Here is a 26276-nt window from a genome sequence, read left to right on the forward strand (position 1 = left end):
GTGACTTTAATAAGCTAAACTACTTGATTTCCGAAAGCAACTTGACAAAGTGAAACTGAATTATTCTATAAAGTTTTTAACACGTTATTTATTGAATACGTTTCTGACAGTCTTCCTCCAAGACATAACAGACCTTCGTGCTTTACACAAGAGCTTCAAAGACTTAAAACCCTAAAAACAAACTTTTACAATAAGTACAAAAGGATGGGCAAGCCATCTGATTTTTTAAAATATGTGGTTGCTCTATTGGATTTTATTGTTCTTAACAGTCAATGCTAGTGTATGTATTTGAACCGGTGTAAAACCGTATTTTCAAATTATCCGAAGCAACTTTATAACTTTGTAAATGTTTGTAAACTCTGTAAATGTCAAATCAAAAGACTTTGCCTTGCCTTCAATAGTACAATTAAACTGGGTGCGTGCTTAGGTTTTATGCCTCAACAATTTGTAAACCGATTCTTAAACTGTTTCAATTGTCTACCTCAAAATCAGTTCCTTTCTTGAAAATATTTTTTTTACCACTCCATAAAACAAGAAAGTCGGATGATTTTAAAATTATAGAGATATTTCTAAATTGTATGCAAAGCAGAGCGATTTATTACTTCTCATTTGCAACATTTGCGTTCCTCACTAATATTATCTTATCAACATGGTTTTGTTAAGCGAACCTACTTGAATTGACATCTATTATAGTTAAAGTATTTAATCATAAAATGCAGACTGATACAGATTTTAGTAAGGTTTTTGATTCTGTTAACCATTTTCTTCTTTTATTTCAATTAGATAAGCTCGGGTTTTCGAATAATCTTTTAACTTGGATTTCAAGTTATTTGAATGAAAGAACTCAGAGCGCCATTTTTAAAAACGCGGATTCCAATGTGATAAACGTAACATCTGGAGTACCTCAGGGTAGTCATTTGGGTTTATTAATATTTACTTTTTTCATCATTGATCTTCCTTCTGACATAACACATTCTCGAGTATTAATTTACGCTGATAATGTTAAAATATGTTTGTGCTAAAATAATTTGCGTTCGGGTTTCGGTTTTCACTCTGATTTTGATTGTTTGTTCCTTATACAACTAAATTAGTATTTACTTCCCTTGTCCGTCCTAATTTAGAATATTGCGCTTCTGTTTGGTATTGAGTCGGTACAAAAATAAATTCTTCTTTTCGCCCTTCGTGGTTTGAACTGGGATCAAACGTAAGGTTGCCTTCTTGCTCTAGTAGATTACTATTGCTTACTTTACCTTCTCTGGTAAATCATAGAAGGCTTGGAACTATTTTTATGCACAACTTGTAAGAGGTGATATTGAGTCCATAGAATTGGTAAGCCGCTCAACTTTAAATGTGCCTTTCAGACCAATCCGCAACTACCATCCTCTGAACTTTGGCCTGCATGAACTTTCTTTTTCTTTGTAATAATTATAATAATCTATATAGTCAAATTTGCATTTCAACATCTATCCATGTCTTAAAAACGCGTAACAAGCTCGTGCTATGTTTCGTTGAGCCACATGTTTGTACCCCTTTTAGTGCACCAACGTCCATTTTGTTATTTTACATTTTTTTGAAAAAGTCAACTCGATAGTAACATCTTAATCAATGAAGAATTTATTTGATTTCTTTTCCGTTCTCTAAAAGGTTTGTAACCATGTCAACCAGGATTTTTTTGAAGACCCCACTCTCGGCGAATTTTGTTTCGTATTTTTTGTTGGTTTTTTTGTTTATATTCTTTAAATGTCAATAAAAAACATATACAAAAATGTTTAGTTAAAATATTTTTCGTTATTTTTTATCTGACTTGAAAAGAATGAACAAAATTCTCCTTAAAACAGTTTAGATGGCTCTTTTGTGGGACGCTAGAGATAACATCAACAAGGTTAGAAATATAAATTTTAATTAGGACTCTTTGTGTCCTGCCCCTTACATAGCCTAAAACTCATCTTAGGAGCCAAACCTTATTTTATTTTTTAAATAAAAAAAACACAAAAAAAATTTTTCTTAAGCTCTTAAAGGATTACCTTTTGCTTTATGTATATAAAATATGTAATAAATTTTAAAATTGTTTTGATACCTTTGCGCAAGAATATTCACCGTTTCCACAAATGGCATTTGGACTTTAAGTTTTTACTACTCGAAAGTAAAAAAAAACGCTGCTCGAATTGCTTCAACCAATGTAACTTCTTCAGTTTAACTCCAATTAACTTGGTATTTGTAGACTAAAAAAAAATATAACACAAAATAACAAAATTTTAAATCAGCCCAATTTGAATTTTGGATGGACCTTTAATGCCATTGTCAGGAATTTCTGACAAAATTTCTTAGCCTTAATTTATATTTAAGAACAACACTTTACAACATAAATACATTTTTATTTATGCCATTATAGGGTTCTTACGGTCTCGTAAAGTTGGCTTATTCCGAAGAAGACTCAACACATTACGCTATGAAAATTCTTTCGAAAAAGCGCCTCTTACGGCAAGCTGGACTTATGCGCCGGGGTCCCAGGAAAGCAACATCACCGTTAGATCGGGTTTACAGAGAAATAGCAGTTTTAAAAAAACTTGACCATCCCCACGTTGTAAAGCTGGTTGAAGTGTTGGATGACCCACTTGAGGATTCACTTTATATGGTTTTTGAATTGGTAAAGCAAGGTGAAGTTCTAAGAATTCCAACAGATAAGCCGTTATCTGAAAAAAGAGCTTGGTGTATATTTCGGGAATCTTTACTTGGATTGGAATATTGTAAGTAAAAAAGTGTTATATTAATATTTTTCCTAACTCTGGCAAAGCGCATTTTTTATAAAATGATATTCTATTCAAAAGCCTAGTACTTAAGACGAAAAATACTTTCGCCAGCGGAAGAATTAAAATCTTTCTAGTGTTTTAAGAGTTCATCCTAACATGTGTATTATTGTCAGTCAGCTGGGCTTATTGACAACAGAAAACAAATTAATTTTATCCCCATTTTCAAACCGGATTGTTATACCCCTGCAGAGGGTATTATAATTTCCGTCTGAAGTTTGCAACGCATTGAAGAAGACATCTCCGACCCTATAAAATATATATATATATAAAATATATATGGGACGTTTCACGCCAACCGGCCCAGAGCTCTGCCCAAAAATTTTACTGAACGAAAATTATAGCTAAAAATTTTCATCAATTCATACCCTTTCGAATGAAAAGTGGCGTTTTGAAAAATTCAAAATGGCGTCCTTTCTGTGACTCTAAATGCACAAGTATTTGTGGACTTAGCAAACAAATATATTAAATACTTTATGAAAAACAGTATATCTCGATGGATAATGACTGATTCTTATAGTTTTGAGGTTGGTGATTACGAATTTGAAGTCAGATTTTTAAAATTCAAAATGGCGGATCCAATATGGCGGATCAATTTTTTAAAAGTTAATGAATTCACTTGAAATTCATAACTCGGGGGTTTTTGGAGTCGCTCATTACGAATTTGAAGTCAGATTTTTAAAGTTCAAAATGGCAAAGCCAATATGGCGGATCAATTTTTTTTTTTTTTTTTTTTTTGCATAGGATGTGAAAACCTGCTCTCAGGTACCCTGTAGCCATGCTTCAGGGTTATGCGGGGATGGCGATGTGGCAAAAACGCACTACAAAAGTATCCAATAATTTTATTACAATAAAAAGCAGCATGAAAGAGTTCAGCGATCTCTGTCAAAAAGATTTTCACCAGCATCTGCTGTGATTAAAATTCAAAATTCTCGTTTTTTTAAAGTTCCTTCGGAAAAAAATTAGAAATATACAGGTATTCAAATGCACCAAAACCAACTGCAGTTATCCAATACCAGTGTATTCGAAAGGGTATGATTGACGAAAATTGTAAGCTATAATAAGTCAATTTTCGTTCAGTAGAATTTTTGGCAGAGCTCTGGGCCGGTTGACGTGAAACGTCCATCCGGTTGTGCGCAAAAAAGTCTATCAGTTTTAAAGTCATCTGCATGATTCTTTCCCAAAAGTTGTCTTCCGGTTGCTCGTTTACATGTGTTTGACCAATATGCTAGTAATTTTTTTTAAGCACAAGATGACTTGATGAGTTTTGCGTTGATTTTGCAGTATCATCAACAAATGATGATGTTGTAAGTATTAGTGTCGGCAGATCTGCTGTGTAAATGTTATGCAGTTACTACCTTGGGGTACTCCAGCTTCAACTGGATGAGATTCAGAAATAAAATCCTTGTATCGTACTGCGAAACTGCTTTTTTGTAGATATTTTTTTGGTGTTCTGTGGAAGTTTTTTTTTTAATTTTATGAATAAAGCCGTACAACCTAACGCATTCAAATGCTTGGGAGACATCCAAAATAAACAGCGGAGCAATACTCTCGACGTTCAAATGCATTTCGTATCTCCGAGGTTCAATGGTTCCGTGTTTTTCGAAAAAACCAAATTGGTGCATTATAATGGCAATATAGGCCTCTAGGTATTGCTTGATACGATTTAGGAGCAGCTCTTCAAATATCTTTGATAGCCGAATCTCCTGTCAGGCTATTTATGGGTCACTTTCGTCAAAGCCTTCTCTTATTGCGTAGCAGTTATTTAACATGCCTAGAAGCACGACTGCTGTTGGAAGGTTTATAAGCAGTTATAAAGTTTAACGCTTATAACGCTTATACTGATCAATGTCTCCTTTACAGGAACTGTTCGGACAGCCTTTATGCGTTTTGCATTATAGCTGCTACAAAGCGGTCACCTAACAGGTAAATTTAACAAATTCTGCTTCGGAAATGGAGAAACGCGGTCAATACCGTCAAGGTATTGATGTGTAAATAGGCTGTAGCCAACAATGACAATTGATAATGCCTGATGCGATTCTTATTCAGAATGCCAGTACCTCATCAGGATGATTTGTCGCATACAATAATTTTTAATTAATTTTTGAATCTTGATAAAATGTCTGTTTCTGCATTATTTCTGCAGTAGTTTGGTGAAGCGTAGGCTTAGAGGCTGAGTTGCTTAGAGGCTTGTTGTAACTCCTGAGCAAAAGAAACTCCCGGGGTTGATGGTATATTCAAAAAGTTTTGTCGTGGGACTGGGTTTTGAGATGCAATTATTTGTTGGCTTTGGCGAGTGTTTAGCTCTCTATCGACAGTGCACCCTTTATAGTGGCAGTGGGGTTTCGCCCACAGTTGTTACAAATAATAAAATTTATCAGAACGCATTACTGTTAAGCTATCAGCTTTTTATGTCAGCTGTTGCTGCTGCGTAAATCGAGCGCTGTCAAATCGTTTTTTTATCCTCAAAGTCTAAGCTTCAAAAAGTGTCAAATATAGATATTCTAGTGAAGCTATTAGGATATTCGGCTAGAACAATAAATATGCAGCATATAAAATATTCATCAAAAAGAAGTTCTTACCGATTTTTTAATCTTTTTTAGCACTATTTCTGTATTTGTTTTAAATAAAACTTGGGAAAAAAACAAAAACTGCGATTTCATGGAAGAAAAGGGAGGCCCACGACCATTTTTTTCTTTCAAAAGTGTAATATTTTACCAATGTCTTTACAATAAAAAACAAAAATGTTTAATCTCCAATTCCCACGGTGCAGACGTGTAAATAATTTGCCACGAAGACTGTTGCCGAAGTGCCACCGAAATATATCGGAAACAATAAAAAACCTTTGTTTTTCATTTTTCACCAAAAAAAAACCTTGACCTCGAGCCAGCAAAACTTTAAATTAATAAACAAAAACAATAAACAAATTTAATATTAACCAAAAATTAACCATTTGAATCAAAGTATCTTCCTTCCTGTATTATAAACTTAAATTAAAAAATGTTGCTTCGTTCAAGAGTTATTAATTAATGCCACAAAAAATGATCGTTGGCGCCATAGTGCATTTGGTTGGGCCATTTTATTTGTATTTGTTATGTTCTTAGCTATTTGAACATTAAAGCCCTTTTCATGAAGTCCAGCTATTATCTCGTCGATAGCAACTGTTGATTCGATTCCTTTGATAATTACTTGTAGTCCTTTTTAGTTGGTAGGTGTAGTAACTTATTTTTCCGGTGTCGAGTTACTTGGTCAGTGATCGATGATCTTGTTCGTCATTTACTTGCCTTTTGTCCCACTTATGTTACCCCTTATTATACCTTTGCAGTGCGTATTATTATTTTAGTCAGAAGCTTGCAACTCAGTGAAGAAGGCATTTCCGACCTTCTATAGAATACATATTCTTGAGCAGCATCTCTACGAGAGTCGATCTAGCCAAGTCCGTCTGTCCGACCGTCTGTCAGTCTGTGCGTCCATTTCTGCGTCCGTTTCTACGCAAACTAAAGCTATCTGCATAAAACTTTCCCAAAATTTTTCCTTCAGTTGCTGGACGTAATGAGCCGTTTCGGACTACTATATCGTATTGCTCCCATAAAAAACAAACAACTTCAACATATAGCTGCCATGAAAACAAACTAAATATTAATACAAAAATAAATGAAAACAAAAATGTAACTTTTTTATTTTTTTAATTTTTTAAAAAATTGTTTAATTGCGCTTTAATTTTATCAAAATCAGAAAGCAATAAAATTAATAAATGAGCTGAAAATCATCATAGCTTCAATGTTTTTAAACATACACGCGAATAAATCAAAATTTAGATGTTGTAAAGAACATCTAATTCGTTTAATAGCTGCAAGGGTATATAAACTTTGGCTTGCCGATGTTTGCTTCCTTTCTTGTTATAGACGAGACATTTATTTAAGCAAATTTGGTCTGTTATTTTTTGACCACTTCAGCACAATTTGCCTGACGAACATAAATAGACTTAAGTGGACTTAGTTGTTTGAGTGGAATCATTTTTTTTGTTTGTGTCACTAGGAATCGAGAATCTATGTTTTGTCTGCGCATTATTTGACACAGTGATACTTTGTAAATATTTTTTTGCATTGAATAATCGGGTTGATATTTTTAAAATATTTTTTTTATTATCCAGAAAGACTTTCTCTTCCTAGAATGGAAGTTAAAGAAATCGATAACATATGGTTGCAGCATGACGGAACTTCGTGCTACACAGCCAACGTTGCCACTATACTTTTCTAAATCGAAAAATAGGCCGAAAAATCGGGTCTGTTAATTGGCCTTCTGCAAGCGCTCCCGGGACAGCCATACAAATGAACACACAAATTAAGCGTAATGTTAGGACTATTCAATAAAAAAAAATTTATGAAAATATCAACTCTTTTTAATCAAAGTGAATTTTAGATGGTTGGCAACGCTATGCAAATCGTTAGAAAAAATCCCTGACTCTCACTCTCTCATAGCTAATAAACGGACTTTGTTAATCCGAGTACTTGTCCGTCCGTTTCTACGCAAACTAATCTCTCAGTTTTAAAGCTATCTGCATGAATCTTTCCCAAAAGTTGTATTCCTGTTGCAGGTAGTATATATATAGCTATAGCATATAGCTCCCATATAGCTTTTGAATTGATAAGCTGAGTCAATCTTGAAGTTTATCAACAGATTTGGATAATAAAAACCTATCTTTGGAATATAAAGGTTGGAATCAGTTGAGTGAGACTAGAAGTGGTTAGGTAAGTTAAAATCACCAACGGATGTGAGTTGATTTTTTTCACCAACTTCAGTGATTATTCAATGTATGTATATACCTTGATTTTTTTTTTTTAACGCAAAGTCAATTGCGATTACGGAGTCTAAAATATGAACTTAAAATCTATAAATATAACGATTAATCTTAAAATTTAATGTAGATACAGCAGATATGGCTTTACGTTGCACATCGTTCGTTTCTTGGCTAATTTTGTATGTGACACCAAGGTCCAGGGTGGCACCGGCTTTGCGTAGGTCCAAGACACAGCATCCTCGACTCATTCGCCTTGTATCGGGATTTGTGGGGAGTTTTACGACTCCTCACATCTTTTTTAATGGATTGGGGTCAAATATTGCTACATAAACTTTTCTGCAAAACGATAGAAATTTAAAAATTAAATAAAAAATGTAAAAGATTGTAAACACGGTCGATTTAAGTAATTATAGTATAAATGTTAATTATAATTAGTATTTATCAACCATAACCGTAAATAAGTAGGACAGCACATTTTATGGTATAACAAGAAAAATTTGAAGGCTGCACCAAAAAATTTAATTTAATTTAAAATAAAAATTAAAAGTTTTTAATATATATATATAACAATATTTTAAAACGAAGAACATAAGTAGTACAAGTTTATAATATCGAAGAATAAATCTAGTTACCATTTATAAGCCGGAAAATATTTTTTAAATTGAACATCCGTTACTAAGTAGAACGTTTAAGTGTTTTTCTAGGACGCGTTGGTTCGGCCCTAGAGCATTTTATAGTCAAATTTTTCCCATTCTTTAATCATGACTTCTATTAACTGTTTAATTGCCTTCAATCAATATTATGAAGCTGTGAGATTCTTTTCCGTCCCTGTGATACGGACACTTCGACATTGGTGACCCGACGTGATCTACGAGTGAAAATCGTGCGGAGATTCATTGCTATGCTGAACTATTACCGCCGTTTTCTGCCGCAAACAGCCGTCGTTGAAAGCATTCTTAAAGAGCTCATCCCTGGCAACAAGAAGAACGTCCAATCGCCTTTGGTATGGACCGAGGATTCCGCGCTGCAACACGGCTGGCGCACCCAATAGCCAACGCGCCCCTTGCTCTTCATGTCGACACCAACAATAATGCAATCGGTGCAGCGCTTCACCATATTAACGAAGGGCAACTGCATCCGGGAGCTGCTACCAATTTTCCAGGTCGTCAAATTCAATAGCTTCATGGAAGGACGCGACTGCACCATTTTTACCGATCACAAGACACTAGTATATGCACTTCGGCAGGATCCCGAGAAAGCATCGCCACGACAGGAGAGGCAGTTATCGTTTATAGTCGAATCGAGCATATTACTGGTGCCGCTAACAGCGTTGCAGACACCTTATCCTGCATTGCGGGAATCGAGCAGATCAACATAGACAATGGCGCACACCTACAAAAAGAGGATGACGACGTCAGGCAAATCATCGTTGCAATTGCGTATACTTCAGCTGCCTAACTCTAACATCAGCGTATATTGTTATGTATTGTCGTCCCGTATTCGCCCATACATTCCGTCGCCAATGCGAATAACCATATTCGACGTACTGCTTGGTATGGCCCATTCTGTGTGGCCCAGCTTCAACAAGGACATCGTCTCATGGCCTGCCCTGCCTTCAGTGCCAGCGATGCAAAATACACCGCTACAACAGAACCGCCCTCGACAGTTTCGATGTGCCCGATGCCCGATTCCAACACATTAATTTAGACCTGATCGGCCTGCTACCCCCGGCCAATGGCTTTCGTTACTGCTTGACGGTCATCAACAGATTCAGCAGATGGCTGACTATAATCACTGCTGAAGACTTCGCACTCCTGCAGGGATGGATCGTACCGGTGAGGATCACGACCGACCAAGGACTCCAGTTCGAGTCCGACCTTTTCAAAGAGTTGTCGCGCATCCTAGGCGTAAAATTGAGCAGGAATACACCATACCACCCGCAGTCGAATGGTGTCATTGAGCGCTTTCATCGCACAGCATTGAAATGTCAGAGCACCGTAGACATCGCCCGCCGATATGCTGTACGGCACTACCATACGGCTGCCGGGTGACCTCTTTGAAACAAGCCGGATTGAAGATTGCATTCCGACCTCGGCAAGAGCCTGCATAACATCATAACGCAGCTTCAGGCACCACAAACTTCAGACAACGCTGCAACAAGAACCTCATTTGTCCACAAGCTTCTGCAGCCGTGCTCATCATAGACGACACCGTACGCGCCAGTTAAAATCGCTGTACGATCGACCGTATCTTGTCCTACAACGAGAGGACACATCTTTCGACATGGAAGTGAAAAACAAACGACTAAGAGTCAGCAAGGATCGACTTAAGCCAGCACTCCTGCCTGACGACTAGGCCATTGAAGAGCATGCATAGAATCAGCCGACGACACCAGCTGCATCTCCAGCAACCAACGTTCCGCAGCCAACATCAACGACATCGCGAGGATGACGGCGTGTGCAGCTACCAGCTCGTTTCCTAAATTAATTGTCAACTTCCTGGTCCGGCAATCAGCCGTACCGTTTACTGGGGGGAGTAAAGTGGAAGACTTCCTTATGACGTCTCAGCGTCTGTCTGGTGAATGCCAAACAGCTGATCCTGCGATTCACCGTGAATGGCACTTCTCGATAGAAAAAGCTTGATCGTGAGATCCCATCTCTGGTTATTTCTTAACCAACGAAAGTAACAGCTCAGGAACATTACCAAACATTGTAACCAAGTACAGCAGTTAATTAAAAATTACTGATACGGACATTCCCACAGCCTTAACTGTGGTTCTAACCATAGTGCTTCCTCCCGTCAATATCTTGCCAATTTCCAGTCCATCGAGAATCGTAAGCCCAAAAAGGTTTTAAAAGCATTTATTTGAAAAGTTAAGAGTGCTGCAAGTTACTGACACTGCTGTAAATTTCTTGAGGGGCGATAACGCGCCTTCACGAACAGTCGTCTCATCGATACTTATTAAGAAAACAAGTCCAAACATATATTTTTGAACGTTGATGCCATATAAACAGTACAGACTAGTGGCCCAACGAAATCAAGTACGAGCTTGTTACGCGCGGGCCCTTTTAGCATAGCTATGAGGTTCTCGAGGAAAACACAAATAACATAATATAGAGACATTTATAAAAAACTAAAACTATGTTCGTTGCAAATATGTTAAAATTGTGGTTTTTAAGACAGGGATATAGGTTGAAATGCAAATTTGATTTAGATTATTATAAATATTACAAAGAACACAAAAGGGTTCATGCAGTCTAAAATTTGAGGTACTCTTGGCAAGTTAAGTGGATGGGAGTTGGGGGTTGGTCTAAAGGCAAAAGTAAAAAAAAATGCTAAAAATTCTACGATTTACACGAGTACTAGTACTATGTTCTAGAGTAAGAATGCAACCTTAAGTTTTGATCCCAGTTCAAACCACTAAGGGCGAAAAGAACTAATTTTTTTATACCTACTCAATACGATTAATGTGTAATTGATATTGGGGACTCCAAACGGGAGTGCATTAGTTTAAATAAGGACGGACAAGGGAATTTAACAAAAATTAAGTTGTATAAGGATCGTCAAATTATTGTAACCATCGCTTAATTAACCCAAGAAGACTCATAGCATTATTTACAGAAGACTTCACGCGATAGTCGAATTTTAATTTTTGGTCAAGAAGAACTCCTAAATCGTTGACCAAATATATACGGTCCGTACCCCTATAAAAAGTCATTACGTTACATTTAAGGCAATTCATATTTAAGAAGTTAGACTGACACCATCTCTGAAAACAATCAATATCAGACTGTAAACCAAAACCTGATTGCATATTATTATAAGTCAAACAAAATTTAACATCATCAGCATACATTAATACTCGAGAATGTGTTTTGACAGAAGGAAGATCATTGATGAATATAGTAAATAGCAATGCGCTCAAATGACTACCCTGAGGCACTCCAGATGTTACGTTTATCATATTGGAAACTGCGTTTTGAAAAATAACCCTCTGAGTTCTTCCATTCAAATTACTTTAAATCCAAGTTAAAAGAAAACGCGAGCTGAATAATTTAAATAAAAGAAGGGAATGGCTTTAAGATTCAAAAGCATTACTAAAATCTGTATATATAACATCAGTCTGAATTTTAATATTAAGTTTTTTAACTATAAAAGATGCCAATTCAAGTAGGTTCGCTTAACAACACCATGTTGATAAGGTGATATTAGTGAGGAACGCAAAAGCTGCAAATGAGAAGTAATACAGCGCTCAAATGCTTTAGGAGTTGCAGACAATTTATAAATACCTCTATAATTTTGAACATCCGGCTTTCCTCCCTTTTTATGGAGAGAAATAATAAAAGAATCTTTCCTGATAGTTGGAAAAACAGATGTAAATGCAAAAGCGGAAGAGCGCGAGAGAAAATCTTTTCTAGCAATGTTACAAAATAAAGCACTGGCAAAACATACACAAGAGAATGAAATTACAATAACAATGCACAGGGATTAGATAATTAAAAGCAAAATTATAAAAACTCTAATAGTGAGCGCAGATTTATAAAAAAAAAAACTACTTTCAGAAATTAATTAATACTTTACAAATTCACAGAGCACAAGATAAACACAACCGATCACAAGCGACGCTAAATCGATTCTTCGTCAAAATCGTTCATCGTAACTGTGACTCAGGCAGTCATTATATCAACCATTGTAAGCCCTTTTCGTTAAGATAGAGCCTAAGACAGCATAACCTGGTTTTAGAACACATAGCTAGTCAAGGGTGTCCCTAATTGCGCGCACGGAAACCGTATAAGTACAGATCAAGGATGGATGCTGACCTCAGAGCCAAATTTCCGAGAAAACTGATAAGTGACTCCAGTAAGCAATATGCCGCGTATCTCAAACCATCAGCTAAATTTTTTAACTTTTACAAAACGTCTTACCACGTGTCTGATTTCAAATGGTCTTCGAACTTCTCCTAAATCAAAAGAATTTGCACTAAACAACACACCAAGTCTATTGATGTTTCACAACGGGACATTCCAGATATCATCATGATATTAATCAAACAATTGATGTTCTTATACACAGAGAATATTCTGACGTTCAGAAATTGAGAATTTGACTTCTCAGCTTGAGGATATACTCATTTAGAGTACAGATTTTGCCCAAGAACTCAAATTAAGAATATTTGCACTAATTTTAAGAAAAAATACTTAAGCTGAGGATATATTTGAGAAAATATGTTCTTATAATGAGGCAATATGTACTCAAAATCCGTGGTCTAGCGGTCTGAGATGTCCGGACCAGGAAGCCAACACCCAAGGTTTTGAGGTTCCGAATGCACTTCGAGTTGTGTGATTCTTTTTTTTGTTGTTTTTATTTTTATTTTATTAATGCTTATTTATCTTTACCATTTCTAAAAAACTCCGCAAATATTTTGCTTAAAATACGAATTCGCCTTTTCAAAGAAAATATGTGTGCGCCTTTTGCTTAGTGATCAGGGTTCAATTCTCAGTCGAGGCATGTGCTTTTCATAAAAATATTTCGTAAGTAAAATGATTTCATTTAACACGTAAATTAATAATATAACATTTAATTATGAATAATTATGTTTATAAATAATCAATTTAGCTCTACCAGTGGACAACTTAGACCGACGCTCGTGTTCACATTAAATTTCTTCACAAATGTATGTAAAACAAACAATAAAGATGCAAAAAAATGTTAGTTACATTTTTGGCCGATTTATTTTCGAAGAATCTCATTTCGAGTTTGTTCATTCTTGAAAATGTTGTACTCAAACTGAGTAAAATGGACTCATAGTACGAATTTTTGATCTTGGATTTTTTTTAAGTACGATAATCCAGATTGAGTGCAAATATACTATATTAATTTTATCTTAGTAGGATTCTTTGAAGCACAAATTTGAGGAAGTAGAGGAATACAAAACAGCTCCCCAAACACATACTGACGAGGCACAACTCTGTGAGCAACATTACTCGAATACTGTATCTTTCTAACCGATAGGCGTTTTAAGGTGCGCTTCCATTTTATGAAAACTCCTGTAAAGATGGGATAAATCGTACAAAATAGAAATAAAAAATCTCGGGGAGTAATTCAGTTAAATGACAATTTACTAATTTAATTTTCTCTCATATTTATATTATATGTATTTAATTTTACTTTGAAGCTATTAACACTCTTAATGATTTTTAAGCCATTGGATAGTTCCTACCAATATCGAAACGGAAAAATTAAAAATTGTTTTTCAGAAAAAGATCTTCTAAGTCTTATGCAGATAATATTATTGGTTTGTCTAGAAGTGGTAAATGATTGTTTATTGTGAAGGTAGTCTTTGTTGCTTATTATTATGTATTTGGAACTTATAAGTTAATGCGCTAGTCTCTAAGAGTTTCAAATATTTAATTATTACATTATACTTAAAACTAATTCTCATAAAAACTAACCTAAGTCGCCTTCTATTTTTACTTTAATTTACTTAATAGTATTTTTAAGGTGTGTGAATAATTTTATCTTGAATTGCGTGGCACTGCTAATATTTTTAAGATGGATGGGGAGCTGATTCCATGATCGAATAGCATTAAATAAAAATTGTCTTTCGGAAGTCAGTGATATAGGTTTTATGCAAGTAAGATTGTTTGCTCTTCTAGAGGATGTAAGCTGCAGTTATTCGAAAAGATACGAAAATTGCGAAAATTCGGATACGTGAATTCTATGTGGTAGGTTGAATATATACCTAGATAAGCATTTAAATATAACTTTAATTTTGTTTTTACTGATAGTGTCAAAGTGTGTTTGAAACAAGAAAGCAAGCAAACTTCGGCAAGCCGAAGTTCATATACCCTTGCAGCTATTTCAAAAACTAAATACTTTTGAAAACGTTAAAATTATGATTTACTTGCGTGTATGTTTAAAAACATTGAAGCTATTATGATTTGCAGCTTAATTATTCGATAGTTCCTATGGCGGCTATACGATTGTTCCTATGGGAGCTATATGCTATAGTCTTCCGATTTTGATGAAATTTAAACCGTACTTCTGAAATATTTAAACATTACTATATCTCGAAGAACTAAAAACAAAATTAAAAAACACCAAAGTTATATTTTTTTTTTATTTATTTTTATGATTGTTCCTATGGGAGCTATATGCTATAGTCGTCCGATTTTGATGAAATTTAAACCGTTATTCTGAAATATTTAACCATTACTATATGTCGAAGAACTAAAAAAAAAATTAAAAAACAGCAAAGTTATAATTTATTTTTATTTATTTTTTCGATTGTTCCTATGGGAGCTATATGCTATAGTCGTCCAATCCGGTTCGTTTCGACTTATATACTACCTGCAATAGAAAGACAACTTTTGGGAAAGTTTAATGCAGATAGCTTTAAAACTGAGAGACTAGTTTGCGTAGAAACGGACGGACAGACGGACGGACAGACGGACAGACGGACATGGCTGGATCGACTCTCCTAGTGATGCTGATCAAGAATAAATATACTTTTAGGGTCGGAGATGTCTCCTTCACTGCGTTGCAAACTTCTGACTGAAATTTAAATACCCTCTGCAAGGGTATAAAAACTTCTACTCCATAACAATGCAGGTTTTATCCATTAGTAAACGTATATGGGTGGGCAGGCAATTTTTAGTTACGGATAATGTCCTAATTATGCCATATGTTTTCCCTACCGACTTTGTTATATGATCATTCCAGGTAAAAGTTCTGATGAATGTGAAACCTAAGTTTACAGCTGTTTCAACGTACTCAAGTGGCGTGTTATTTATACCACTAACCATATGGTTAGTGTTTATACTCAGTGCCTGCAAATTATTAAGAATTATCTTTCGTTTACTTATGGCAAGACATTTTTATTTTGATGGGTTGATCCCAAGTCCATTGTTGCGGGCCCACTCATTTACACATGCAAGTTCTCTGTTACAAACATCTATACACTCATTTATTCTGTTTAAAGGACGACTCACGTACATTTGGACATCATCAGCATACAAGTGTACATTACATTCAGATATCGGGTCATTAACATATAAGGTAAACGTTAAGGGACCAAGCACAGACCCTTGGGGTACACCACGATTAACATTTTCATATGAAGACAAGAGCAAGAGCAAGACAAGATTGACAGAAATTTTAGAAAACATAAACATATTACGTAGTTTTGCACAAAGGACATTATGGTTTACTGTATCGAAGGCCTTACTTTAGTCCAGTAAAACTAAGAGTGTAACATTGTTTTCGTCTATTTGTTCCCTTAGGTCGTCTGTTATGTTATGTTATGTTATGTTATGTTATGTTATGTTATGTTATGTTATGTTATGTTATGTTATGTTATGTTATGTTATGTTATGTTATGTTATGTTATGTTATGTTATGTTATGTTATGTTATGTTATGTTATGTTATGTTATGTTATGTTATGTTATGTTATGTTATGTTATGTTATGTTATGTTATGTTATGTTATGTTATGTTATGTTATGTTATGTTATGTTATGTTATGTTATGTTATGTTATGTTATGTTATGTTATGTTATGTTATGTTATGTTATGTTATGTTATGTTATGTTATGTTATGTTATGTTATGTTATGTTATGTTATGTTATGTTATGTTATGTTATGTTATGTTATGTTATGTTATGTTATGTTATGTTATGTTATGTTATGTTATGTTATGTTATGTTATGTTATGTTATGTTATGTTATGTTATGTTATGTTATGTTATGTTATGTTATGTTATGTTATGTTATGTTATGTTATGTTATGTTATGTTATGTTATGTTATGTTATGTTATGTTATGTTATGTTATGTTATGTTATGTTATGTTATGTTATGTTATGTTATGTTATGTTATGTTATGTTATCTTATGTTATGTTATGTTATCTTATGTTATGTTATGTTATGTTATGTTATGTTATGTTATGTTATGTTATGTTATCTTATGTTATGTTATGTTATCTTATGTTATGTTATGTTATGTTATGTTATGTTATGTTATGTTATGCTATGTTATGCACGAATTAAAGGTGGAGTCATAAGGGTCATAGTTGATATTTCTAAAGTCTCTAAAAACTATTGGATGGTCAAGGTATTGTAGGTCAAGTGCGTAAGGCAAGAATAAGAGGTCATGTTTTGAAAAGGATGGGACAATAAGTTGGTCATATGTAGCTACTTTGTCTGTATCAGACACAAAAAATAAATCTAAACGCGAATTGCGGGTTTTGGAAAAATGCGTAGGGGACACAAATTTAATAACTTCATCCCCACCGATTTCATGTCCTCTGCGAGGTGGGTGTTATAATGACGTCTGAATAATTTAATGACACGTCAGGAAGGCTATTTAAAAATTGATCATAGTCAACCCGGCAGTTAGTTCGGTATATACACCCAATTAGCAGCTTATCAGCAGATCTTTGTCATCTAATTTCTAAAAATAAGTATTCTATTGCTGGTTGAGTGTTTACATACAAACGTGGAACTTAACTTTTTACTCACATATATTGCAACCCCACCCCCATGACTATCACGATCAGAGCGATGCAAATTATAACCATCACATTCAACTAAAACATCACATAAATGAGAAACAAACCAAGTTTTAGAAACACATATAACATCGACGCTGGAATTGATAATGAGGTATCTAAATTCTTAAATTTTTCGTGTCAGACTTTAAGCATTTATATGACACACATTAAGATCAGCTCTCTTCTTTCCGAGAACCCTAAGCATCGCATGGCTATTTGATCGAATTGGATTTTTGTTTATGTTATTGCTGTCACCCATTTTAAATTATTTAATTGAAGTATTAGCTGCGCTCGCAGTCTACAAATATTTATGACACAAAGAACCACCATACCAAAAAACAAAATATAATTAATGCGACTGATTCTAATCCTAATAAAATTATATAAAACTACTGATAATTTCACAAAAAATTGAATATAAATATAAACGACTTTTAGGCGCGAAATGATTTAATCATTTAAAGTCCCAGAACTAGCAGCTTCCAGAGCAGCTAATTCATCGGGGGTGCAAATCTCCATTTTAGCCAGTTCGCACGAGTGAGTGAGCCTCTTGAGATGCATCGCCCCCTTGAAGATTTCGTATTTTGGTTTGGTCAGTTTGGTTCGTTTATATATATAAACGCTGGCGAGTCTAGGCCGATGAGCTTTAAGCTTAGTTGCGTTTTATTTTCTTTTCGGTATGCCCCGATCGCACGCGGCACCTGTTCCATTTTTATAATTATAATTGGATCCACTACTGTAAGGTTCGATTTTCTCGGTCGCCTTTGAAAAATCGAACGTACTTTAGGCGGCGTGGTCAGTTTGAGAGAGAAGCACAGTACGTGAAAAAGTGCTTTCACATTTTCCCCCTGGACTTGTGGGACCCCATGCCAACGCAAGTCACAGGCGACTTCAGACTCCGCCTGTGCGGTGTCCCTAAACTGGATCCATGATTAAAGATCAACTTTCGATTGATAGTCAACAGTTGCTACGTGCAGACGTGTTTTTGATCTCTCCTCGAGTAATAAAAAAAAGAAACAAAAAAAAACTTAAAAGCGAAAAGACGATGGCAGCAATGCCAAGGGCACAGTTCCCTTGCAAATCTAATAACCGGAAAAAACAAATAAACTCACATTTCACCTAATGTCAGTTTCTGATCAGCTTTCGTTGCGAGCAGACGCGTTTTTCATTTGGTTGTGACCCCATTTACGTGCTCAGAGTGCAATGTTGCCCTTACGCATGCGCAATTTCGCGGTTTTGAGGCGGTTCGATGTTCATCGCTTTGTCATCGCACTTTCCACACTTCTTGTGTTGATTTGCCTGAAGAGGCAATAAAATTGCTAACTATTATGCCGAATCTGTTATGGCAATGTGATAGCTGTGTAGTGAGCAATGATTCGCACTCAAAAAGAGACGAAATCATTGAAGAACTTCGTGAACTTAAAAGCCTATACTTGCACTTAAATACAAAGTTTCAAATCGCTTTTCCGGAATCTGTGGATGCCCCGGCTAATGTTAACACCAACAAGCGGAAGAAGGAAAAAGTTGCCAATAAACCTCCGGCTTCATCTACTTCCCATCATACCAATCCCGTCCCATAACCCTCTCAATGAGGGCTTTACGGTTGTCTTCAAGAAAAATAAAAAGAATCGTAACAACAAAAAACATATTATTGTTTCGGCGCTCGCTTGTGATCAACTTGCAGTATTGCCAGAGGCGCTGTGCAGGTTTGTTTCTGACCAGTTTAAAAGTTAATTCTGACAGCATATCATGCTATTCATTAACAAAAAAAGAGGTAGATGTACACCAGCCACATGAAATTATTGTTATCTATCATTGTTATAGTATGGGTCTCACCCAGATAAATTATATCTTTAATGATTTGCATAGGCTACTAGATTTAATATTCATCAATTCTATTGTTCATTCCTCGGTAAGCCGAATTTAGTATTTCTAGTTGTGATGTTCATCATAAGCCCTTATGCTTTAATATTGAATTTTATAATTTCTTACCAGTTGTTAACTTTATTCCTATGTATAGTTTTGATCAAGCCAGATGGTTGCCGTAAGTAATTGCTTCACGTCTATGGATTGGGTTTCCTTGCTATCAAATGCTTGCATTGAGACCAATTACAATAACTTTCTTGTCACTTTAAAAAATATTCTTGACAGCACTTGTTCAACCAAGGTACGGGGTTCCTATAGGCTTCCTTGATATACAACAGGTCTCCAGAAATATAAAAATCTAAGAAATAAGTTCTACAAACGGTTCATTAGATGAGGTAATCCATTGGATCGTGATAGATATAGACAACATAAGCGGGAATTTGAGTTTCTTAATAAATTTCTATATAATCAATACATTTCCGACATTGAAAATAGCTTAAAGTCAAATCCAAATGTGTTCTGGCGTTTTATTAATTCAAAGAAATCTTACTCTTCCATGCCGTCAACTGTGTCATACAACAATACTACCGCTAATTCTGGCACAAATATTGCAAACTTATTTGCTTCCTTTTTTTCGTCCAATTTTGAGCCTGCTTGTGATTGGAATGACCAGCAAATTCTAAATAAGATTCCAGAAATTTGTAATATTGGTTCTCTTGAAATTAATGATGAGGACATTTCTGACGTTATTTCGCAATTTGACGACTCCCTTAAGCCTGATATTGATGGAGTTTCTTCATTTTTTCTTAAAAAATTTTATCACAGTCTTCTTCAACCCCTTAAGATGATCTTCTCGTCTTCGCTACTTCAGGGTAAATTTATTTCTAGATGGAAAATTGCTAAAATTCTACCGGTTCATAAAGGCGGAAGCAAGTCTGAGTTTTTCTAATTACAGGCCGATTGCTAAAATAAGCAATATTGCAAAGCTATTCGAGAGAATTGTAGTTAAAAAGTTATCCTTCCTGATACGTACTTATATTGACCCTAATCAGCACGGGTTCATACCTGGTCGTTCTAATACCTCGAATTTAGCTATTTTCGCGAAACATTGCATACAAGCCTTTGAGTGACATTCCCAAGTGGACACACTTTATACTGATTTGGTTTTGATAAGGTTTCTCACTCTGCCTTGCAAGCAAAACTTTTTAAGCTTGGTATTCACGTCTCTTTTCTAAATTGGATCTCTTCTTATTTGGCAAACCGATCCTATCATGTCGAAGTCAGCGGGTTTGTCTCTAACCTCTTTGAAGCTACCTCTGGTCTTCCTCAAGGCAGTTCTCTTGGTCATTTGCTTTTCATTATTTTCATTAATGATATTTGTTTCTGCATTCAATCTGCCAAGTATGTTCTTTATGCGGATGACTTTAAAATATACATGCCAGTGAATTCCTTAAATGACAGTTATTTGCTACAATCGGACTTGAACAAAATCAGTTTATGGTGTATTCAGAACAATTTACCTCTCAACATAAATAAATGTTATGTTGTTCGCTATAGTAAATATATCTTAAATATTATTTCTACATATGTTATCAATAACCATTCACTCTCTGAACTTACCATACTTTTAAGGACCCATACTCACGACTGACAGGGTTCTCAGCATTTTTGCGTTCAAGAGTAGAATATGCTTCCTTTATCTGGAACCCGTCAAGTTTTGTTCATATCAATAGAATTGAGAGACTGCAGAAAAAGTACCTAAAATTTGCACTTCAGCCGTTAAACTTTTCGGAACCTTTGCCAGCTTACTCTAGCCAATGTTGCCTACTGCATAGCTGCAGTCTAGAAGATCGCCGTTCGATAGCGAGCTTGCTCTTTATCAATGATGTTATAATTGGTAATATAGATAGTCCATTCATATTACGCTCAATTAAATTCAATATCCCTGCCAGGAGTCTCCGTACCATCCGTACCTATGCGCGTAATGAGCCAATATTAAGAACTTTAAGACTTTTTAACTCTTTGCCATTAAGTATTCGATTGGTTTGGGGATCCAAGAAGGATGTGCTTAGGCAATTACTTATGGAATATTTTTTACTTAATAGTTAGTTTTAAGTTAAGTTAGCTGATAGCCAGATAAGGAATTATCCATTGGTTTATAAAAAAATTAATAAATTAAATTAAAATGCCGACAATGAAACAGTTTAGTTTTGGTGCTCGCAATACCCATCTCGCCTCTCATCGTAGATGCACCGACTACGTCAGCATTGGTAAACACTACAACAAAACTACAACACCACCAATAGTTGCCGGCGTCGATGGCAAAAACAAAGCTTCAGACAAAGACAAAATTCAACAAGCGACACCGGTTTGGCAGGACTGGTATGGGTTGCTATATAAAAATTAAAAATTAAATTTTCGCTCTTGGCGGAGTCTGAGTCAAACCTGTAGAATAAGCTTCAAATCAAAAGCCCCAGGAAAACGAATTTTTCTTGCCAAAATCATGATAAACATAATGAACAAAAATAAAAAGCCACAACCCCTTTTTAAAGTCGAGCTGGAGCCAGACAGTAGAACTTTAAAGAAAAACGAAGTTTACCCGATCCACAAGTTCCAGAACTTTCTGCACCGTAGGATCACCGTAGAAGAGCCACACAAACGGAAGGGGCTAGTACAATGAATAAGCTGACAAAAAATATGGCCACAGCAGGTTCTTCTGAATCCTAAGTTTCGTCGTGTAGCGGGTGGAGACCGCCACGACTCCACACCTTGTCCTGCCAATAAAGAAAATTCACTAATGAAAAAATGTGGTAACTGTGGTGGAAACAAACACAGCAAACTATAGAGGCTGTCCTTTCTATAGGGAGCTAAAAAGTCGTATTCATCGTGCAACAATGGCACTCTCTCAGACAAAATAAAACGTTTACTTTACATCGCAATCCACACCTGAAGTTTTCTTCGGCGGAGCAGCCATACCATCTAAGAACAAGAAGAACTCTCGCAGTGCTGAGAATCGAGAGCCGAGATGATCGCTTTGCAACAAAGTATGATAGACTTTATGTCATTCATGAAAACCACTATGCAAAATCAAAATTTATTGTATCTCAGCAGTCTAAATAAACCATGCCTTACCTACGAATATCTCTGGGGAATGCGAACGGCGTTTCCCGGCATAAACTTGAAATTTCACAATTCCTGAACGAAAATCACATCGACGTTATCTTGCTAGCAGAAACTTTCAAATACGAGGTTACACGTTCTACGGAACCGATCATTCAGGTGGCAAAGCCCTAGGCGGATCCGGCATCTTAATAAGAGACCGCATGACAAGCATATGTGCTGGGGATCTCTCCTTGTGAACCCAAAGGAAGGCAACTATATAACGCAACAAACTGGACTACGTTTTAGCAGGCACTCCTCCATACCGACAGGAAGATCCCACAAAGCTTCCAGATTTAGTTGATTTTGCTGTGACATTCGCATTCTGATAATTTGAAATCGCTCCCAGACCCATTATCGAACCTTTTTCCAGTTCTACTGACTCTTCTCCAAAGTCCGGAAATAGTCGAGCACCCCATAGGCTAACGTCGAACGGACCCAACTGGCTTAAATACAAAAAGTATGTAAGTTCCCATATTGAACTAGCCCGCAGCTCAACATTAAGGAGAACACATGCTGTGCCGACGGACTGGAACCTGTACTTGTCGCAGCAGCCAAAATCCAATACCACAAGAGAAAGATGTGCAGACCAACCAATACAATACAAAAAGGACGTTTGAGACGTGCTTGGCAAACCAGCAGATCACCAACCGCCAAGGAGACTTCTCGCAGACTCACCATCGCCAACCAGAACAAAGCATGACTTATGTAAATCTCACCCAAACCTAAGCGTTCCGGCCGAAACAGTGACTTCTATATGGATCTCTGCATGCAGCTGGGCCCGAAGCGAAAGGGACAGAGCCTGTACATTTGCCTTACATCTTCAAAACGTAGTCCATTTAAACTTTGCAATTGATTCGTTTGCACTACCGTCGCCTTCAATTCGGACTGAAACAAATATGTTTCTACCAAACGAAGTTGCTAAAGTCATTAAAGTGCAATTGAAACCTTAAAAGTCTCCAGGCGGTGACTTGATTACTCAAAAATACTTGTCTGACGGGAGCTTAAAACTTAGTTACTTCTCAAAAAAGTGGAAGAAATCCGTAGTCATAATGATACCGAAGCCTGGCAAAGATCGTACACAACCAGCTTCGTACAGACCAATAAGTTTACTCTCCTGCATCTCAAAACTATTCGAAAAATGCCTTCTAAAGCGCATAATCCCACATCCGAAATCGCACAGTGATATCCCGGCACATCAATTTGGCTTTCGAGAAAGTCATGGAACCGTAGAGCTAGTCAACAGAATAACATCAAAAATACGGACAGCATTCTAGTATCGGGAATACTGCAGTGCAATATTCCTTAACGTCGCATAGGCTTTCGAACCAGTCTGGCTTGATGGTCTAATGTATAAAATTAAAACTATCTTGCCTAAATACAGCCACAAGTTACTTGAGTCTTACCTTTACAATAGAGTCTTTTCAGTAAGATGCAACGATACTATATCTGACGACTACGTAATAGAAGCTGGAGTTCATCAAGGTTGCGTGATTGTTCCAAGTCTTTTCGTCATAAAAATAAATGAGCAAAAGTGCAAACATATGATGTTCACTCTCAACAGGCAAACGTGTACCCCACTATTTCCGAATAACACGCAGCTCCAACAAGTCGACGATGTAAAGTATTTAGGCGTCCACCTTGACAATCGACTTACGTGGTCGAGACACGTCGGAGCTAAGAAAATACATCTAAAACTAAAAGCCAATAGCCTTCACTTCACTACACGTTCGTGCTCTACAACTTATTACACCAAGCTATCATCCAAACACGGTTTCTTCAAGTAAAATAATTACGGAATTATAGCCAAAATTAGGTTTTTGTGTTCACATTTTAGCGTTTTAATTTCAATACGTCACGAACGATTTCTTTTTAATAGCTTTTGAGATTACAGAACTTTTAATATATACCACATTTTTCTCGATTTTGAGAGGTATTCAGCGTTTAAAAATTAGTCATTTTTTAAGTAAAATGAAAATAGAAGCTAGAGTATTAATGACAATAATAATTTGTTTATGATCAGGGTTCAGAACCGTGCTCTTCGGTTTTTTCAATGACCACATAATATGAGGTCGGCTCCTGGTCATAGTGTACTTTAATACCAAATTTGATTTTACGTCTCCAGTGCAAATTAATAACATCTAACAAAAAAAATAAAAATATATTTAAGTTTTTATACCCTTGCAAGGGTATTATAATTTCAGTCAGAAGTTTGCAACGCAGTGAGGAAGACGACCCTATAAAGTTTTTATATTCTTGATCAGCATCACTAGGAGAGTCGATCTAGCCATGTCAGTGTGTCCGTCCGTTTATACGCAAACTAGTCTCTCAGTTTTAAAGCTATCTGCATGAAACTTCCCCAAAAGTTGTCTTTATATTGCAGGTAGTATATAAGTCGGAACGAGTCGGATCGGATAGCTCCCATAGAAACAATCGGAAAAATAAATGAAAAAAAATTATAACTTTTCTGTTTTTTAATTTTTTGTTCAGTTCTTCGACATATAGCAATGGTTAAATATTTCAGAATTATGGTTTAGATTTTATTAAAATCGTACGTCTATATCATATAGTTCCCATAGAAATAATAAAAATATATAAAATAACTATCAAATAATCATTATAGCTTCAATGTTTTTAAGCATATACGCAAGTAAATCATAATTTTAATGTTTTCAAAAATGTTTAATTCTTGCAATAGCTGCAAGGGTTTATGAACTTCGGCTTGCCGAAGTTTGCTTTCTTTCTTGTTTATTTATAATAAACCCGTTAAACTGTTTTATTTAAAAGCTAAAAACAAACAAGAAATAACGCTATATACGAGTTCCCCGACTTTAAGATACCCGTTAAAAAACGTATAACTACGTATTTCCCCTACAAAACAATCGAAGTTTAGGTGGCGCCATCTGTCGAACTGCATAGCAAACACTAAAAGTAAGTGCGTGCAGCAGACCCTCCCCCCGCTAACAGTTCTTTCATTTTGTTTCCCTACTGCAACGATTACCCCCAGTGTAGCGACCGAACAGTGGCCGAGCAGCGACAGATGGGAGCCAAAGGCGCGGCCTTCGGCTGGAGGCAACAACGCGGTATATAGTGATGGTTGTTACCAATCCAAAAGGATCAAACAGCGAGGATGCTATGGAGAGTATCGTGCACTTGGTAAAATGTCTGAGTTGATCCTAGGCGAGAATGAAAATATGAACATATCCGACACTTCGTCCCATTTAAGGCCAACCGTGCGTGGTACAGTGTTGTTATCCAAATAAAGGTAAGGTACCCTTGCGGAGGGTATTATAATTTCAGTCATAAGCTTGCAACGCAGTGAAGGAGAGTCGATCTAGCCATGTCCGTCTGTCCATCTGTCCGTCTGTCCGTCTGTCCGTCCGTCTGGCCGTCCGTCTGTCCGTCCGTCTGTCCGTCAGTTTCTACGCAAACTAGTCTATCAGTTTTAAAGCTGTCTGCATGAAACTTTCCCAAAAGTTGTCTTTCTATTGCAGGTAGTATATAAGTCGGAACGAGCCGGATTAGACGACTATAGCATATAGCTCCCATAGGAACAATCGGACATATCGACATATAGTAATGGTTAAATATTTCAGAATTACGATTTAAATTTCATCAAATTTAAATTTCTCCCGTAGGAACAATCGAAAAAATAAATTTAAAAAATTATAACTTTGCTGTTTTTTAATTTTTTTTTAGTTCTTGGACATATAGTAATGGTTAAGTATTTCAGAATTATGGTTTAAATTTCATTAAAATATCATATCATATAGCTCCCATAGGAACCATCGGAAAAAAATACAAAAAAAGTTATAATAGGTAGTATATATACCTACCTATATAGTTATATAGGTAGTATATAAGTCGGAACGAGCCGGATTAGACGACTATAGCATATAGCTCCCATAGGAACAATCGGACATATCGACATATAGTATTGGTTCAATATTTCAGAATTACGTTTTAAATTTCATCAAAATTGGAAGACTATATCATATAGCTCCCATAGGAACAATCGGAAAAAAATACAAAAAAAATTATAACTTTGCTGTTTTTTAATTTTTTCTAGTAGTTTTTCGACTTATAGTAA

General features: G+C 35.8%; 1 protein-coding gene across 4 annotated transcripts in view; it reads left to right on the plus strand.

Annotated features, from left to right (window-relative positions):
• The window catches only part of LOC108139219 (calcium/calmodulin-dependent protein kinase kinase 2), a 133317-nt gene that overhangs the window by 88884 nt on the left and 18157 nt on the right, over positions 1–26276 (plus strand). For 3 of the 4 annotated variants that reach the window (XM_041708544.1, XM_041708542.1, XM_041708543.1), the window contains one exon: positions 2393–2747. In XM_041708544.1, the coding sequence (XP_041564478.1) occupies positions 2393–2747 (355 nt within the window). Of the gene's footprint in view, positions 1–2392; positions 2748–25198; positions 25452–26276 lie in introns of all 4 variants that reach the window. The other variant, XM_041708545.1, reaches the window with a different exon arrangement.

The sequence above is a fragment of the Drosophila elegans genome, unplaced genomic scaffold, assembly GCF_018152505.1.
Source record: "Drosophila elegans isolate 14027-0461.03 unplaced genomic scaffold, ASM1815250v1 contig_257, whole genome shotgun sequence".
In the NCBI taxonomy this organism is placed as follows: Eukaryota; Metazoa; Arthropoda; class Insecta; order Diptera; family Drosophilidae; genus Drosophila; species Drosophila elegans.